Source organism: Haliotis rufescens, unplaced genomic scaffold, assembly GCF_023055435.1.
Source record: "Haliotis rufescens isolate VD_foot unplaced genomic scaffold, xgHalRufe1.0.p SCAF_6, whole genome shotgun sequence".
Lineage (NCBI taxonomy): Eukaryota > Metazoa > Mollusca > Gastropoda > Lepetellida > Haliotidae > Haliotis > Haliotis rufescens.
Window position 1 is genome coordinate 54,974,026 of NW_025964334.1, and position 20,453 is coordinate 54,994,478.

Consider the following 20,453-nt stretch of genomic DNA (forward strand, 5'->3'; position numbering starts at 1 on the left):
GCGGCTGAAAGACGTCCGACCAAGGCCGACAACTGCAGCTGAACTGCGTCAGGTGTTCCTCAGAGTGTGGGCTCAAGTGCCTATGGACTTCATCAACTGCCTCATCCATTCCATGTATCGACGTTGCACGTGGCGGACACACGAGATACTGACTGGTGATGCCATTTTCTCAGAGACAAGTGTTGTGTTTCACATTTGACACATCAGTTTTGCCAAGTTTCTTTTTTTCAATACGTCTCAAAGTATGTTTACAGTGTTTCTAAAATATCTCTGCATGGTGACGTTTCTTTTGCGTTTCACTTTATCTGTGAAAGAGTTATATTTTGTAAAAAAATCAGGTTAAAACCAAGTTCATATATGGTACTAGATGGCATTCATCTTGGATTAGTGGTAACCAAATTGCATTCAAATTTAACTTAAGCAACATTTGAATACATAAAGGACATGATTATTAGCAACAGGAGTATTTTTTTAATGAAAAATCATAATGACACATTTCAAGAAGTCCAACTTCACACAATTTTGCATGCTTTTAGCGCAAAACGACATTTGTCTAAAAATGCATCAAAAACCATTCTGTACCACACCACAAAAGACAATAAATTTCACTTTTTTAGTCTTTTAACAAACTTGTGTACTTCTTGGTTTCAATTATAGTCCATTTTGGTTATGAAAGTTCCATTGGTTTTTGTATTTTCTGACAGGTGGTAAGATTTTAGGCATGGGTCAAATTTCGTGACCTTTTGACCTCTGGTGACCTACATTATTACTGTATTTTCCTTGTATTAGTACCAAGATGTAGCTCATCCGGCTACCAACATTTTGAGTGGTCATACGTCACCATATGAATATGGCTTGTAAAGTTATTCCACTTTTAGTTTCCCTCACCCCGAAATCTGGTCCCGTGGAGTCTACTCAGAGGTCCCCCTTTATTGCTTTCAAAGTTTTTTTCATCTATGGATAAATGACTTTAAAAAAAATCATACTGAGATTTTGCCACCCCAGGTGGTAACGCTTTATAATTTTTTTGGGATCTGGCTCATGGACTAATATAAATGCACATTCGAAAGAAAAAGGAAGTCAAACTACTAACAGAAAATACCACATTGTTTTATCAGTATTCTATCTATTTAAACAAAAAATGAAAATATGTTACTTTGTTCATTCTGCTTATTTACAAAAAAGTAGGATAATACACAAATAACACGATATGAATCAAAGATCACTACACAGAAACAGGTCATATACGAAAACTATAGCTTGCTTTCGTTTGTTTGTTGTTTAACACCGCAATGTTCCAGCCATATGATGCGGTATGTAAATAATCGAGTCTAAACCAGACAATCCAGTGATTGACATCATGGGCATAAATCCGCGCTATTGGAATACGATAACATGTATCAGCCAAGTCGCGAGCCTGACCACCCGTTCCCGTTTGTTGCCTCTTTCGATAAGCATAGTCGCCTTTTACTGCAAGAATGGATTGCTGAAGACCTATACTACCCTGGATCTTCACGGGCCCTATAGCTTGCAGATGAATCCCACCAGATACATATACTAACCAAGCTGAATAATTATCAGGGTCCACGGGTGGCCCATTCGTCTGAGGCACCTGGATTCGCGAATCGTGAGTTCTAATCCAAGTTTCCTTGCGATTATGTTTCTTGGTTTGTCAGCACCTGTACTGGTTGGTTTCACCAAAATAGCTAATACCTAGGACCTGCTGCACTTTGGGATATCCTCCCACATCAAGCTGACACGCCGTGATGTAACTGGAATACTGTTCAAAGCGGATTTGAGCCCATCTCACACTCAATAATTCAACAAAAGGAGTGTATTCCACGTTATACTATTCCAAGGACTGTGTTTTCTTGGTTTCATCCCTGTCAATGGCACGCCATGTTGCCCCAGGTTCCTGTAAAATAGAAATGGAAGAACATCCTTACTACAATGATGTCTCACCAGTTACATGACGTAATGCCTTACCTATGAGGTCCTGTGTGTTTCCACCTTATACTGCCAAAAGCAGTGTTGTACACTTGGTTTCGGGAACAGGTGATACAGGTGACACAGGTGAGACAGGTGAGACAGGTGCACGGGTGATGCAGGCGACACAGGTGACAAAGGCGACACAGGTGGCACAGGTGACACTGTACAAGTATTGTCAACTACTTAGGAGATAGAGAATTCGTCATATGTTTTGGAAAAAACAACCCATACCGTTATTACCATAAAATATTTTGTCACGAAATGAGTATATTCCAGCTAAATGACGGCGCTATGTAAACAATCGAGTATGAACCAGACAATCCAGTGATTGAAATCATGAGAAACGGTCTACTCATTTGGGATACGATGACATGCATCAACCAATTCAGCGTGCTTGACCACCCGACTTCCGTTAGTCACCTCTTACGACAAGCATAGTCGCCTCTTACGGAAAGCATAGATTGCTGAAGACCTATTCTAACCCGGATCTTCACGGTAACTATCTTCAGGGTTTAGGGCTATTGTTAAAAATAAAAGCATATATCATCTGAAGTCCCATGAGTAGAAAATATGTGAAATGATGAACTACCTCATTGTTAACAGTAATGTAAAATTTGGGAGTATGACTTTTAGGCAAGTGGTAGGCATCCCCAAAGAACACCATTCGTGCTCCCCTTCTTGCTGATCTGTTTCTTTATGCATATGAATTGGAATATCTTCACGGATAGGCTTTTCCAAAACTTTTGATACACAATCGAGCATAGACTTTCTTTGACGATTTTCAAGAGCGTCATACAGGTCTAGCTCAAACGTTGTTTTATCAAGGTTACAATTTACAAGGCCTCAGTAAAGTTTCAAACTGTTTAATGGTGGACATAAGGAGGACATTTTCAAATTTGATGCATTCGCTCAACTTTTTAAAATATATATCTATGACTGACGACACTGTCCACACATTATACATACTTACACATTTATCTCCAACTGTATTTTCCCTACTTGACTTTTCAGTTGAACACCTCTCAGAAGCTTCTCTAAAATAAAACCTAATATTTCAACAGAATGGATAAAACTTTCAATAGTCAAGTAATCAATTCGACAGCTTTCCGCAAATGCATGTTATTGAAATATGATGGAATGTGTTTTTTTTATAGCAATAGTTAACATCTTTGAAAGTGATCAGTTTGTGTTTTTAGGAATGAAACTGAATGATACGAATACTTTTTTATAAATAGTCAATACCAAATTTTCCAGTATCTGGCCTTGTCTGACATCTTGCATCCACATCAAGAGGAACCTAAGCTAGACAACAAACAATGTGCACAGATGTAGAGTAGTATCAGCATTGTGTATTTTATGTTTAGTAACCCTTTGCAAATCATAATAATACAGGTAAATATCATTTTGGAGAAACAACAGTCTCTCTAGGTCTCGCTTTATCTATTGTTATTGGAATACAGTCGCGGTAATATGAATTTAAGAAGTGAGACTCTCTACTACATCATATATCTGAAAGCTGCAGTACGTACTAGGGTGTACAATTGTCATTAAAATGATATAAAATTGTTTTACGTCTTCATTATTACATGGTTATGTGATTAGAAACAAAAATAATTTCTTGATCTATAGAATAATAACAACATACTTACGTGTTTGATTTGTAAGAACATGGAAAAGAAGGCAATAAGTCACAAAACTAAATTAATTATTCGGCTGTTGACATACATCAGTCAAGAAAACATCTGTTTCCGAGCAAAATATAAACAAAACGTCAATAAGCATCAAAGCACAACTCTGATGTGAATAGGAACGAAGATGCGTAAAGTTACAAAGAGATCGTTAATCACAAAGATCTGACATCTGCATAGGAAATGGTGTTAAGGGTGGAAAAGCATTAGCACAGAAATATGGACATATTGAAATATAGATGTACATATACCTTCTGTGGTGACTGCCGTCTCAACATCTTTGCTATGGACACCCGGTTTATATCAACACCTACCTTGGGCTGGTTGTGCTCTGTATCCTGTCTTACTAATCCACAACATTCATTCATTCATTCATTCATTCATTCATTCATTCATTCCTCAACAATTAATTACTTAATTCATTTATTCATCATAATGAATTGCATATTATGACTTAGAATATCTAGAAAATAATGTTTAAAAACATACAAAAACATTCTCAAATGTCAATGAAGAAGTAATCACATCTTTTCAATCTTTTTCTTGAATAAAAAATAAAACTTTATTGAGCTGAACCTAATATTTACTGATCATTTTGACTACTGGAATAGGATTTAAGTGTTACCTTTTATTACGTCTTCTTTCTCATAGTGAACGAGAAAACTTGCGTCATAATTGGGAGTGAACTCTAAAGTGAAATTATTCTCTGACAAATCTGAAAGAGGAAAGGAGTCATGTCGATATGTCGCCGTCATGATCGGTAGCAAGACAAGTTTTAAGATTAGAAAAATATTATTTTGTGAATGCCGAAAAGAGAAAACAGAATTTGATGAAACCCATTCTGCATGAGGTAGCTGTCATCCAAATTCATCTGCCCCACTGAAAAGGTTTTTAGTTCAAGGTCTCATTGAAACTTTCAAATGATGGTAGACGCGTGGAGTAGGACTTTTCAAACTTTGACAAATCAGTGACAAACATTATATCCGATGCAGTTCCTTAATTTGACCATATGTTCCTGTGTATTTTTCAGGTGAACAATTGACTTGTCTCTGCATGTGTCTCCGATGGGTGTCAAAGGTGGTGCAGGATACGCTAACCTCTCCGCGAACAGCTGGTATGATCACTATTTGATAGTGATTCATAAACACATACCTATGATACAGTCGGGATCGCACGAAGTACTCTGTTACACAAGCTGGTATGGTGGAGTGATATTGCTGCCACTGCCGAGTGTGGTTTATTTCAGAACTGAACGTCAGTTTGGATGGGTTCATTGAATTGTGAACGATTTAAAAGTACTGGTTAAACTGTGTGAACCTCCGAGCTTCCAAACTGACGTTCAATTTTTATAATTTCATACTTTGTACTTTACAGTCCTCTGGTTTCGCCGAAGAACATTGCAGCAATGTTATTTTGTCGGTATTTGCCGGCTCTCGGTCACAAACGTTTCCCCACTCATACTCAGTTACGCAAAACAAATAGTTCTCTGAATATATACAACATAATCTAGAAATATGTCAACCTATATTTGGGATAAATCAAATCTTAAAAATAGGTTACAGGAAAGTGAACAAAAATATAAACATAACCTCGATGCACCAAGGCGAGGTCAACCTTCAAGCGCGGATTTATATATGACGTCACATAAGTTTGTAAAGAGGTACATTTTCGAAAGGGAGCATGAGGATGAAATTTATACTTACTGCTATTGACATTTATGGAGCAGTTATGGAAAACATCCCGACGCGTGAACCCTATCATGGCACTAGCAAATTGGGAATATCGCCGATTTATGAATGTGTTGCTTGTGTTTGGATAATCGCAAACAAGTTCGATTAATATGGAATGGACTGGTGGAGATTGAACGGAATGCTCTCGAACTTGTGTGTTTTGTGTTAATTTTCAACGTGAGGGTGTGTTATATTTGGAGTTTTGGATTTGTCGTGTGTGCTGTAATACTTTGCTTAGCTGGTGTTTCTTGCTACCTGACATGGACCTACGGTATGACCTGATGCCAGCTTCAATTCTGTGTCTCGTCATTCCTCATGTGCTGCCGCTTCTCGGCCTAGAATGCACGGAGAAGGTCGGCCAACTCAGAAACCGGAATAGTAATTCCGTCTACGGATATTTTCTCGTCTCCGATGACCAATCGGTAAAACAGGTAGGCAAGTCTTTGTTTTTAAAATTTAAGTTTCTTTCCTCACCTTTTTATGTTTTATGGTTTCTCAAAATCTTAGATTTTTTCCCCGATAAGATAGTGAATCGGGTTTAAGTTTGGGATTGATCAGGAGCAGTCGCTTTCATCTGTGTCAGCAGCCACATCTGAGCAGGGTACGACATTGTTTTCATTGGTGCTAGATTCCTGTTATTACCGAAAAAAACGCATCAAAGTCAATATCGCTCAATAAATCAATTTCGTTCACCCCAGTCAGTTTTCAGAATTTATATTCTTCACTTGCGTTATTAGTATTGAAAGATAGCCATTCCATATCCAAATCATCGTGAGGACAATCCATTTTGTTTCATCAAACAGCTGGACGACATTAAACACCAGAACCAAGCATGTATTTGTTTTTAAGTCGGATAAAATGTTACAAGACAAGGCAAAAATACTAAGTTATTATATTCCTGATAAATGCAGAGATGAAAAATAAAAATAAAAAAAACGAGTTGATTGTAAATACCTATCGAGAATTGGGGAAACCCCGGAAAGTAGTTCGGCAAAAGTTCACATGATCAATTTCACAAAACAAATTTCACATCGTGTGAACTTTTCTGTCCGTTCACAAATGTATGAACTCCAAATATCAGATCACGTGACTACCCATTCAGCCAATCAGCAAGAAAGAAACAGTGTAAACTTTAAAGTATGAAATTATATCTCAATACACAAACGACACGTGCACAACATGCACACACAGGCTGATGTGGACGAGTGATATTGCTGCTACTGCTGTGTGGGGCTTACATTTACATCACAATACACAAACGCCACGTGTACTACATGCAAACACAGGCTGATGTGGTCGAGTGATATTGCTGCCACTGCCGTGTGTGGTTTATATCCCAGTACACAAACGACACGTGTACTACATGCACAAACAGGGGATTATAGAACTTACATGCCCTGCTATATCGTCCAGCATCATACAGATCCTCTGTGCCATTTAGAGTCAGTTTTGCAAAGTAACATCCCCCATAGGAAGACCTGAGCGTGATGTCTAAGATGAGTCTCTGTCGGGGAAAATGACCAATGATGATATAGGTATAGGTAACGGGATTTGATGAACCTGCTCCAGGAAATAATGGACCGGTCAACCGGCCGCTATTTGTGGTGTACGTCAGTAGATTGTTGTCCACATCTGAAACAACAGAGTGAACGCTAGATTAAAGTACTTTACATGTTGAAAGGATAGCATTGAGGTAATGAACCATGGTTATTAAACATAGGAAGTATTTCGTATAAAGGCAAGACTTACTTTGGATTTTTTTTCACTTTACTTCCAGCCTTATGTCCCTCAGCTAAGCTTGATATTGTCAGTCAAAGGTCAGTTCAAAAAACGTCAAAAAGTTGTTCGTGGTTGATATTTTGTATCATCTCGACTTTGGTCACTTCAATCCAAGCTTTGTCATGTCCCCTAAGCGAGCTTAATTTTGAAGTTCAATTTTCAGTTCTTACAAGAAGTATGTTTATAAAACAAAGCACATAAACTCTACCTTCAACAATGTAGTTGACAACAAAGCCACCACAAGAGCCTACGGATCGATCTCCACCATGGGTCACGATATCTACACTGCCAAAAAATGCATCTGAAACAAGACAAGTTTGGTTTAAATTTGTTTTGCGCCTCAAATTTGATAAAGTTCGGTTAGGCATATCAATGGTATCATTACCAAAGTGAGTCCCATGAAATATCAACTACAGAAGATTAGCCTCCAAACAATCTTTTTCTAAAAAAAATAATTACGATGAAAACGTAACCAATAATCAGTGTACATAATTTATTGAGAACATATGGAACATGAGCTTCTCTGATAATTCATTGTAAACTTAAACTGAATTGCAGTTAACTTGTTGTGGCTACATTATTGATTATCTTTAACTAAAATGATTAACATGTTTTTTAAACACTAAGGGTTTTGATATAAATAGTGTATTATTTTGTAATTTCCATTTATCAGACACATTGAATTTGAGAATAATTGAATCTATCCATGATTAGTTTGACCTTATTGAAGTATTAGCCTCGGAATATACATATACAAGAACGTACGATACAATATGCATATATTCGATTGTGCCACATAGTGTGTTTTACTTTCAGCTGTCCTACATAATAGAGACACCATGTTAAGGAAGGTGAGCGTATACCAACGGATAAATCTCAAATACGTTAGGCGAATCAATCGCTGAACATGTTCCCTTAACAAATTATGTTCCAACATTTGCCAAGAGTTCACCATTGTTTGATAAAGCTTCTACTGGAGATGTCTTAATTATATAATACTCAGTTTGCCTGTTGATCAATCTAGTTTTCGTTTTTGAAAGTCAAAGATTGTTTAAACCACTGACATCTCAAAGAACAACTAGACACACTTTCAGTTGAGTTGATTCGTTTCAACTGTCACCCTGAAGTTGTAGAAAGAAAGCAACACAGTTTAATTTGTCAGAAAATTATACAGACAGCATCAGTGTTTCAACTTACAGATTGTTTGAAAGGGCTTTGAAGTGCATATTTTTGGACCTCCATCTATGGTAAACCATCCGAGATCACAGTTAGGGCTGGTCGCGTAGTTGAGAGAGACGAAGTCCAGGATAAGTGTTTGCAACTTCCCACTGCCTATGATGGTGTTGGTGCAGTTGTTGTAGGTGCAGTTGCAGGAGAAACATGGCGTCGATATATGTCCAGATGTCTTTAAGTGGATGGAAGAGCAGTTGTCTGCAAACATAATGGGGTTAAATCTATGCCAATCGTCTTTCTTTCTCTATGTCAACAATCCCCAACTCAATTGTTTGATAGGCATTACTTAGAAGTTGACGGATGACAAAGTAGACACAATTTATGGATAACAACTTCTTTAATACTGTAAAGGCGACGTTTCGGTATAGATCCGTATACCTTTGTCAAGCAAGACTGAATGAGGAACAATTATCCACTCAATCTCGACAACAAAGTCACGTCCTCTATACTCCATCCCACACAAGATCTGCGACCCCTAAAGCCGAATCAGCACCCTTTCGCATCACCCTCCTATTCATAGGAAGAGCCTCCCACATCATCAGGCGGCGCCTCCTCAAACAGCAAGCCAATATTAACACCTACTACACCAGGTCCACCTCCCTTAGTACCCTACTCAGACCCAACGGCAGAAAATCAACCAAACCTCAAGAGCCTAAAGGTGTAGTTTAGTGCAACTGTGGACAATCCTACGTAGGTAAAATATCCCGCCCCATCAATACCAGAATCAAAGAGCACAAAACCTCAAACATTGAATCAGACAGTAAATTAGCCATCTCGGACCACATCAGCAACTGCCCCAATACTGCCTATTAATGTAATGAAATTGTGTACCGTGTGCGTCCACGCCAACAGAGTAATGCATCTTAAACACTCTACTAGGCCTTCTGAACTGAGTTCTAAACTTGATGATGAATCTATCCCGGAAGACATCTGAAACAAAAGCGTTGCTATGATGATCGTTTTGGAGTTGTGTGATAAATAGAATATTATATTGGTAAAGAGTCGAGGCTCTTACATGAAGTTGGATAGACGTTTGCTTGAAGCAAAAAAGAACTAGAAATGAAATCATCCACTCGCCTTTGTACAATTAACGAATTGTCTTCGATGTCTTTTCGCACGTGTCATTCGAGGACTAAACGTAATCACACAGACGTAACTCACATACAGAAAGCAAAGACTCCGCTCACCCACACTGAATGATCAGACAGACGGATCACACACACCTTTCACATAAACAGATGATACAGATGTATCATATAGACTGATCACATTGACGTATCACACATATGGATCACATTGACGTACTACGAAGACGGATCACATGGACGTACCACACAGATGCATCATATAGACGAATCGTACTGCCGGACCACATGGTCGTTCTCCACACAGGTATCATATGCATCTGTCACATGAACGATTCACACAGTGTATCACACAAACGGTCAGACAAATCACACGGACGTACAACGCTGACGGACCACACATACGGATTACGCATTTAAAACACACAGACATGTCATACATGTCGTTACATGTACACTCCCTTTCTTTTTGTCGTTTCAGACAGATTCAATACTTACATGTCTTACGGAACGTTGTGTGGTAGCACAGTTTAAGACCATCATCTATAACGAGCCAGTCGTTGGAACAGTCGGAAGTAGCTTCCAGGTCCAGCTTGATTAGGTCTATGGCAATGCTCTGGTTCTGCTCATTACCCATGATGACATATGTGCAGTAAAGGTAGCTGATAGTGGTGCCAGGGTAGCCAGGACTGGTAATCTCACCCTCACTGGCGGTAAACGTCATCGAACAGTTTTCTGACAATGAGAGAAAACAGGACTTTAACAACTAGTGGTCTGAGAAAAAACGAATTATTACATAACGTATTACCAAAATGCATTATCATCTTAACCTCACAGCAACATATGATTTGTTTTCATTGAGTTATAGTTGTGACATACATGTATAAAAGTCAGAGCAGTTATATTTGTGTAAAAGATGCATTTCATTTTCACTCTGATTATGTAGACAATGGAATGGGAATAAGTAAGTACCAGACTGAAGGGGATAACCAGGGCCATGTAGTCGATGTATTTTAAAAACAGAAATATCATTGCAGTGTCCTCTCTCATTTGATAAAATAAATATTCATAAATAAGGACTGTGATTTTGAACCTTTGAAATATTTGTCTTTAATCGCTCCTCCAGTTCAAATGAATAACTTGTGACCAAATATGTATCTTATATTTCTGTTATATGACAAAGCTTAACTCTCGTTTCAGGTTTCCATAACTGTATTCCTTCCGACCAAACACTACTGCTAGTCGGACTCATTACCATCAATGCTGAACCCTACAATGCTCTAAGTTCCTACGCAGATATCTGACACATGAATTTAGTTAAAAATAAAAATAATCTATCCGTACACTCACAAATCGATAATGTACCAGTGAGATTGCTCTTCTTTATCGGAACCAGGGCCATGCAGTCGATGTATTTTAAAAACAGAAATATCATTGCAGTGTCCTCTCTAAGTTCAATGCCACTCTTTCAGATGTAGATGATTCAAATTTTGCTTTGCTCGAAAGATTGATCCCTACATAGGAAGCCGAGGCGTTTTCTTTCTTTGCATACCACCAGAATCCACAAGCGGTAGATTCATCATTCGGAACAGACGAACCATTCTCTAATATTTTTTGGCCATTGTTATTTAATTGCAGCTCATGTTTGCGTCAGTAACAGAATTAGTTAAATACAAGTCAAAGATTGTTCATATACATATATGACAGGTTTACATAATCTAGGTACATATAAGCTGCAAGTCATGATATATGGTTGCATGTATTATACAAGTATGTACATGAAATACTCATAATTGTTATGAAGAACAGAAAAGACGATACATGATTATTACGAATCAGTAATGCCTACTAAGGGAATGAGATAGTGTACCGTGTGCTTCCCCTCCAACAGAGTAATGCAGCTTAAACCCTCTACCAAAGTCCGAGTAATCACTTCTAAATTTGATGATGAATCTATTCTGGAAGACATCTGAAACAAAAACGGTGCTGCGATGATCGTTGTTGGAGTTGTAAGATCAACGCCATTGTTAGAATACATAACATTGGTGAAGATTTGAGGCTCGTATCTCAAGTTGGATGAAGACAAAAAAGAACAAGACTTAAAGCTGTTTTAGTACAGTACAGTTTTAGTACAGTTAACAAATCGCCGTCTTTTCACACGTCATTCGACGAGTAAAAGAAATCGCAGACGTAACTCACATACAGATAACAAAGACGTATCACAAGGACAAATAAAAAAGAAGGATAACAGAGACCTATCACACAGTAATATCATACAGATGGATAAAACATACGTATCACAGAGACGGATCACACAGACATATCGAACAGACGCACTACACAGACGTATTAGGCAGACGGATCACACACACATGCCACACAAACGGATAACATAGCGATATCGCACTCACACGTGTCACGTTGACGGGGCGAACATACGGATTACACAGTTTAGTTAAATAGACGGGTCACACATGTGGATCACACAGACGTTCAGACAGACGGATCATACAAACGGATCATGTGTTACATGTAACTCTCTTTTTGTTTGCCATTTCAGATAGATTCAATGCTCACATGTCTTGTGGAACTGTGTATTCTGGCACACTTTAGGACCATCGTTTATAATGAGCCATGAAATGAAACAGTCTGGAAAAGGGAAAAGATCCAGATCAACCACGTCTATGGTGATGCTCTGGTTCTGCCCATCACCCACGATGACATATGTGCAGATGAGGTCGTTGAAGGGGATGCCAGGGTAGCCAGGACTGGTTATCTCCCCCTCACTGGCGGTCAACGTTATCGAGCAGGTATCTGACAATGAGAGAAAACAGGACCATAACCACTTTTGGTCTAAGCCTTTTCGGACGGTGATCAGATTAGGAATTACCAAAATGCACTATCATCTTAACTTCACAACAACACATGAGTTGTGTTAAAAGTGAATGAGTTTGGTTTTACGCCGCTTTTAGCAATATTCCAGCAACATCACGGCGGGGAAGACCAGAAATGGGCTTCACACATTGTACCCATGTCGGGATTCAAACAAGGGTTTTCGGCGTGACGTCGTGCTAAGAACACAACGATTGTTTGCGTTGATTTCTAATTATGACATATACAACATGGGCTATTGGTATTTATGCGAGACATTCATTTTCCATGATGTGATAACATTATTCTCATACTCAATCTGTTAACCACATATACAATGGAATGGGGATTAGTCAGTACCAGATAACTAGGGCCATTAAGCACAGAGTAGATCTATTTTTAAAACATTGGCATCATTGCATGGTCCTCTTTCATTTGATAGAATACATAATGAATATTATGTCATAAATATGTTGAATAAAATCCTTCTGATTGTTATGAAAAGCAGAAAAGACGACAAATGAACTGGGGTGGACCATTTGATATTTAGGGGTGGGGGTGAGTGCAGTAAAAGAACACATAATAAAAGACCATTTGTTGAAACACCATCTGAGCAAAAGCCCAGTGTGAAGTTCAATTTATATTTTTATAACAGTGATAACATTGCATGGTCCTTTCTCATTTGATAGAATTCATAAGCATAAACATGGACTATGATTCTACAAAGGCAAGAGGGGTGAGATCTTCTTTCACATTTTCAACCAAACCAATGGAAATACTGTTAACATTGCCTCACTGTAAACGGGACAACTTGACATGTTTGTCCCCTCAACTTCTGGAGGAATGCATTTTTCAAGATTGTTGATGATAGACATAAAATGTATGACTGACGAACAAACGAAACGTTACCAAATTAAAATTTGGACATCTTGGGTCAAAACTCCGAACAGTGTTATTTAGAATCAATCGCCCAAACATAACAACCACAGCTTGCATTGATCTGGGTACATGAGTACCCAGATCAGTGGAACTTGAGTTTAAAGTGATAGCTTTGCTGCACTTGCAGCATGCCAACCTACAAAGAAATGAGTATATAGATAAAAACCCTTTCCATATTCATGTCTGCCAGGAGCAGAGGCGATTGTACGATTCTGATTATCTCATGTATTTATGAATCACTATCAAATAGTGATGATTGCAGGTGTTCGCGAAAAGTTGTGCGTCTCCTTCCCCACCAGGAGCACCCTTCACAAACACATGCAAAGGTAAATCAATTCTTCAACCGAAAAACAACAACACGGGAACATATGGAACAAGTCATAATAGGGCGCTGCCATTGATGCTTCAAATTTGGAAATGTCCTCCACATATCTGCCATAACGTTTTGAAAACTTTACTGAGGTTTAGAATGTTGTAAACTGGATTAAACAGTTTCTGACAAAGAGTCGTATGATGTTGATTTGAAATCTTGGTAGAAAGAGTATGTACGATTATACCTTATATGTTTTGAAATGTAGACACCAGGCTGCAGCAGTATTGCTCGACATAAAGGGAATTTGACTTATGGAAAGTTGAAGTCATCCTTCTTGTCATACAACAATAGAGAGTGTTTTGTCAATCTGAATCTTCATGAACAAATCTAAATATGAAACAGATGAGGCGGTCTCACTGGTCTCCCTTATTTCAGGTTCGGTTAGTATATCGGTGGATTGGAATTGGCTATTTGATTGTCATTAAACGATATCAAATCATCGATATACCTGAAACTTAAGTTTAACTTATTGGCCAATTTGTGCCAGTGGGGATGCCTGCCTCTTGCCTAAATGTCTTACCCCAAAATATTACACAAATGTTATCAATGAGCATGTCCAGCGTTTAACATATTATTTTCTCAGTAACATTCAAACCTTTGGACAGTGACAAATAACATGCTAAGATGATACAACAGCGAGAACAAGCTGTTAGTATGACACATCAAGCAGCAACGCATGATCACGTTGCAAGGAGTTTGGGCTGTAGCAGAATGACACCACCAAGAGCATGGCTTGTTACAGGCAGACACCTGTCACCATCAGCCAGGAAAGAGGAATGCGTCATTACAATAGCAGAGCTTACAGACCACTTCGAGATGAAAGGCTGGCACCCGAACACAGACATCGATGGGTTCTAACAGTGTAAGGCTGGTAGTACAGAAACTGGCAAAAAGTGATGTTCACAGGAGATTTCTTCTTTCAGAGCAAATGAAAGAATTTTTTTTTTTACGTGGACGATGAGAATGAACGTCCCGTTGTCGTTTTTAAGACGTCTAACAGCTTAGAGTGGTTATGGTTTGGGGCAGCATCATTTGCCAAGTCAATGTAGCATCTGTTGCCAAGATGAGACAGATCTGTTGATTTTGGAAGGACACATCACTGGCCAGCGTTACATTAACCAGTCTCTCTACCCTGTTGTACCTACTGTACTAGAAAAGAATCCCCGAACCCTGTTTCAACAAGATAAGGCAAGGCCCCCGAAAACATCTTCCTTTGGCCAGCACAAACACGAGACTGGCCACCTTTTGAAACTTGTGGGATCACCTTTACGTTCAAATCAGAGCACAAACAGGACGCCCGTTTCACAAGTATCAGTGAGCACAGGCCCTTTGAGAAGAATTCCATTTCTGCTGATTAGACGTCTTAATCTTCTGTGAGTTTCGGTGTGCATTGGTTATCTTAGTGGGCACACACGGCACTGACTGACACGTGGGGCATTCTGAAGGATTAAAGGGAGTTTCATGTGCTGATTTCAGTCATGATGGTTCATCGATTACCGAACAACTGCCTCCATCCTCCACACTGTTGATACAATACTATCACTTTTGGTCTCATTCACGGCATAACTTGTAATGACACTGTTATCAGATGTATTTTGACAATACAGGTATCTTCCTTGATATTGGTCCTGTTTTACGTTTAGAAACAAACAATGATGACTGGTGAAATTTCTTTTGCACGTCAGTATAATTATGTATATGTTTATGTTTCCAAGTATGAATGAATTATACTTAATGGGAATTCTACATCACAGTCAACAACTGATTCAGCCATCTCACAGCAGGACATGTGGAGTCAATAACCCTGCCCAAGGATACAAAACAGTGACTTGCATGATATGGCCTCTTGAAGTAGAAGATTTGAAATGATTATTAAAAGATTAATTTTACAGGCATACTGTTTCAATACTCATGTCTCTATGTCAAATAGTAGGACTTTGCTCACGAAATACGCTGTATTATCTCTGTATACGTTGCCCACTTATCAGCAGTGTTGTTTTAACCAATCCCATACATGAAACGGTCCATCCCGTATTACAAATCAGTAGTGATACGTTAAAGGGCAAGAGTTACTTTTGTATTTACTGGTCATGTTGTTTCCCAATCAACTAACACTACTTTATCATTTAGTGGCAGTCCATATGCACACAAACATGTTCAGGAGTTGTTCACTTCACTCCAAGCCTTATCATCTCCCTTAACTAAGCTTGATATTGCTATTCAATGTTCAGTTCTTTCTGGAAGTATGTATTTGAAAACAAGAACACAAAATGTACCTTGAACAACGTAGTTGACAACAAAGCCAGCACAAGAGTTTCCAGGTCCATCTCCTCCATGGGTCACAATATCGACACTGCCAAAAAATGCATCTAAAAACAAGACAAAGTTTTGTTAATTTTAATTGCACCTGGAATTTGATAGAGTTGGGCACAAAGGTAATATACTTATATTACGTTTTCGTGGGACGGCGGACCTCCTTTGAAGTGTTTTGAAAGCTACTTAAAAAAATTAAACATGTAAACTGTAAAATACAGTTATACATTTCTTATAAAATCTGTGCTCGTCGGAGTCCCTGAAGGCTACGGTTATGGGCCATTGGTGGTATTTTTTAGCATTCATTAATGATAGTTATCATATAATGGGTAAGTTTGACGAAGTGATAAAGGCAACGGAGGAAAACAATCATTTATATGACATTGAAGATGAACATATAAATGGCCAGGAAGGTACTACTTTCAGCCTTTGCAAACAACATGGTGCTGCTCTGGTGTATCAGCGAGAGAGTCAGAATTATTAATAACTTCTCGAATACCTTATCATTTTCAAGTAATAGTCTAAGATATCGAAAATCAGTGTTTAATAGGGGCTTTGCTGAGACATTTTACAAGTTATGGCTACTTTAAAGATATTAATTTATCAAGGACACACGCACAGAAGCAGGATCAGTTTTCATACATGTGCATGTTGACCATCGCAGCTTGAGGGTCTTTCCCCTACATAAAAAAGGTTGGAGTTGAAAAATAAAATAAAATTCTTGTTCTTGAAAGAATACAGTAACTCCAATGTTAGACCTGTTTATGAATAAAATTATGATGGAATCAGTTGATGTGTTTAAAACTCTTAGATTAACTTTGCCGAGTGATGGTCAGTGGCAAACGAATATAATATACTGAACAACAAAAGTTCCTGTGACATCAAATAAAAATTTAAGGCAAAGTTATGTTTTTTTTACCAAATCTGAAACAATTTCGGTTTGCTACAGATAAAAGACTCCTGTAAGTGTTCAAATGGTTTATTTTGCCATACTGACTACAGAAAAGGCGCGATTTCATAAAAAAACATGAACATGCCAAAATGTCAATTTACAAATCAATAGCGTGTGTGTCCACCTCTGGTTGCGATGCAAGCAACACATCTTCGTCTCTTGGAATGGACAAGGCGTCGCACAAAGTCCTGTGGGATATCTGTCCATATCTGCTGGAGCATGTTTCGAAGATCCTGGAGTGTCTGGAACACGTGGTTGACGTCGAAGGCGCCGATCCATCTCATCCCACATTTGCTCGATTGGTGAGAAATCAGGGGAGCGAACCGGCCAGGGGATGACACTCACGTTGTTTTGTTGAAGAGATTCCTGAACAAGTCGAGAAATATGAGGCCGGGCGTTGTCATGTTGAAAGGTAATGCCTGGGCCATGACGACGCAAAAACGGTAGAACAACAGGGCCGATGAACTCGTCGCGGTAGCGCTGTCCATTGAGATTTCCCTCTACCACTATCAAACAGGTCCTGTCTTGCTGTAGTACCACCCAATACCCTAACGCTGCCGCCCCCGAACCGTTCTTCTTCCATGACACAATGATTGACGTAACGTTCACCTCGACTTCGGTACACTCGAATCCGTCCATCGCTGTGGCTGAGGTGAAATCGAGACTCCTCAGTGAATAGAACTTGACCCCACTGCATGGCCGTCCAGCGTATACGCTGTCTGCCCCACTTTGGACGTGCTTGACGGTGGTTTCTTGTCAAAATGGGATCCCTGCACATCTGAGGCGGCGACGTACGGTTTGTGAAGATAGTCGTCGAAGGGCAGGGATGCTTCTTGCAGTCCCTGTTGCTGGCTGGAATCCTGGAGTCTTGCAACATCACGTTGACTCGATCCTGCTTCAAGCATACCAATGGCTCGCAGACGCTCATTTTCGGACAGGCTTAGCATTTCGTAATGTTGAATAATTGTGTAATTGTGTTGTTTTTCTGAGTGGTTGTTCCCGTGAACGCACATGTTTTTATACCCATTCCTGGGTAGTGACATGCACGGGGCTTGCATAAAAGTCAACTTTTCGAATGCATGCTTTTCTGTAGCAGTTGCGTTTTTGTGACTTGATTCCATACAAGGACTACAATATTGAAAACCAAACTTTACTTGTTTGAAAAATACACTAACATATTGGTGTCACAGGAACTTTTGTTGTTGAGTATATTTAATGACACAGGCTATTCATTTCTACGTGCTCGTCACCAAAAAGACAATGTGTGTTTATTTCACAAAAATGCTCTTAAAAACAACGCCTACATATCTAACAGGTGTAACTAAAACAAATGTATATGCCATTTCACCCGTGACACAAGATCTTCCAAAACACTTATAAGATCGACTGTCTCCAAACATTGTATGGCTCTTTCATTTCAGCATTGTTACATGTACATATTTAATGACATTGGCGATACGTCTCTAACTGCATATACTTTTTGTCTGTTTTTAACTTTTGATAATAAGAACGGAATAAGTACGCAGTGGAACAAGAACATATGGAACAAAATTTGACCAGATTATTCATTGTAAACTAAGTTGCATTGACCTTAATGGTCACAAATGTGATCGTTTTATTCAACTTGGCTTCATTATGTATTCCAGTGTTCAACTTTTACTTACATTAAATGAAGCCCATGATTTGATATCAATACAGTAATGATCTGTCATTAATATTTTTGAACTTGAAAGATAATTGAATCTGTCCATGATTATTTTAACATCACAAAATAAACATAAAACGTCAATGCAATTGCAAGATAGTAACCAGTCGATTGTGAGACTGAACTCATTCGGCATTAAAGGTAAAATGGCAGAAATTTTGGGAATGGATCACTGGAAATCAATGATGACACCAGGTGTTAGCGGAAAGGGTTAGCATGTCCTGCCCTTATAGTAGCAGCTGCAACTCACACAATTTGCATGAAAAGCATGTGTCATGTGACGGCAGCATGTAAACAAAGCAGTGCCTCGTTGTACAAAATCGATTTTTGTATTGTACTTACAACATCCTCTATTGAGAATACAATATATTATATTTTTCGATATGGAAGAATATGGGAGTAATAATCCCTTTATCATGTAATGTTATACGGAATGTAACGAACATACTGCTTTTCACTAGAGTAACTTTAGAAACCGCGCGGTAACGTAAAGCCTGAGTCAACAGACCCATTTAAGATATAGTCTATTAATATTGGCTATTAATATAAGTAACCATCATGGAACCATCACTGAAGTAATATTATACAAAAGTTTATGAGCCTACACCACATCAATTTAAAGAGCTTACTGAATTTGTTCACCATCATTTGATAAATACTTGCGTCGGAGAATTCTTAAAATAGACATTTGTCTATTGCCCAATCCAGTTTTCATTATTGAAAATAAAATATTGTTTAAACCACTAGCATCGCAAAAACATTTTAGTCACAGTTTCAGTTGAGTTGATTCGTTTCAACAGTCAACCCTGAAGTTATGGAAAGAGGTCAACATAGATTAATTTTTCAGAAAATTATACAGACAGCATTAGTGTTTCAGCTTACAGATATTTTGAAAGGGGGTTGAAGTGCATATTTTAGGACCTCCATCTATGGTAAACCATCCGAGATCACAGTTAGGGCTGGTCGTGTAGTTGAGAGAGACGAAGTCAAGGGTAAGTGATTGCAACTTCCCACTGCCTATGATGGTGTTGGTGTAGTTGTTGTAGGTGCAGTTGCAGGAGTAACATGGCGTCGATATCTGTCCAGATGTCTGTAAGAGGATGGCAGTACAGCTGTCTGCAACATGGGAGTTTGATATATGTCAGTCGTCTTTCATTCTCAAATTCCACAATCCACAATCCCACGTAATTACAGACAATGTGAAAGACGAACGTACGATTGCAATGGAGAAGATGACAATGTTTGAAGTAATAATAATAAGTTTTCATAATCGTCATACATGTTAGACAACCGCCAGGGCCGACTACAGCTGATTATGATAGTGATTTAATCTAATAGCAGTCGTAGTGTCAACCTCTAACATATTTGCATGTATTTAATTGTTCTTCCAGTTCGAAAGAGGAACTTGTCACCAAATATGTATCTTATGTTTCCATGATATCCACTTTCGGCAGAGATTTCTGATGAATATGGAAAGGATTTGTCGCTTTTATTTGTTCTTCAACATTCAGCATTAACTCTTTCAAAACCAGTCACCCAAAAGCATTTACTGCTGTGACACAGAGTTCCTAGAGACTCTTGTGTGAAAGATGAAGCTAACACTTATCAAAGAAAATATCTGCTTGTAAAGCATCTTTGCTACAACATGATACACACCATTTGAAACGTCTAATCCTATTGTTTATAAATATGAAAGTTAGGGTTGTCACATTATTTGAATAATGTATTTGCAACTTAATTAACTTCGTTGTAAATAAACAAATGTAAGCTAACACATTCTTAAGTCTAAGATTAAG

The 20,453-nt window shown here is 38.5% G+C and overlaps 1 protein-coding gene across 1 annotated transcript in view; it reads right to left on the reverse strand.

Moving 5' to 3' along the window:
* Positions 1–1,096: 1,096 nt before the first annotated feature.
* LOC124146858 (cubilin-like) overlaps positions 1,097–20,453 on the reverse strand; it is a 275,948-nt gene continuing 256,591 nt past the window's right edge. The window contains exons 29-40 of the mRNA XM_048385784.1: positions 19,540–19,773; positions 15,964–16,056; positions 12,082–12,318; positions 11,375–11,473; positions 10,003–10,239; positions 9,251–9,349; positions 8,384–8,617; positions 7,395–7,487; positions 6,800–7,039; positions 3,232–4,392; positions 2,960–3,023; positions 1,097–1,915 (exon numbers count right to left, since the gene is read on the reverse strand). Of these exons, the coding sequence (XP_048241741.1) occupies positions 4,292–4,392; positions 6,800–7,039; positions 7,395–7,487; positions 8,384–8,617; positions 9,251–9,349; positions 10,003–10,239; positions 11,375–11,473; positions 12,082–12,318; positions 15,964–16,056; positions 19,540–19,773 (1,667 nt within the window). The 3' untranslated portion in view covers positions 1,097–1,915; positions 2,960–3,023; positions 3,232–4,291. The remainder of the gene's footprint in view (positions 1,916–2,959; positions 3,024–3,231; positions 4,393–6,799; positions 7,040–7,394; positions 7,488–8,383; positions 8,618–9,250; positions 9,350–10,002; positions 10,240–11,374; positions 11,474–12,081; positions 12,319–15,963; positions 16,057–19,539; positions 19,774–20,453) is intronic.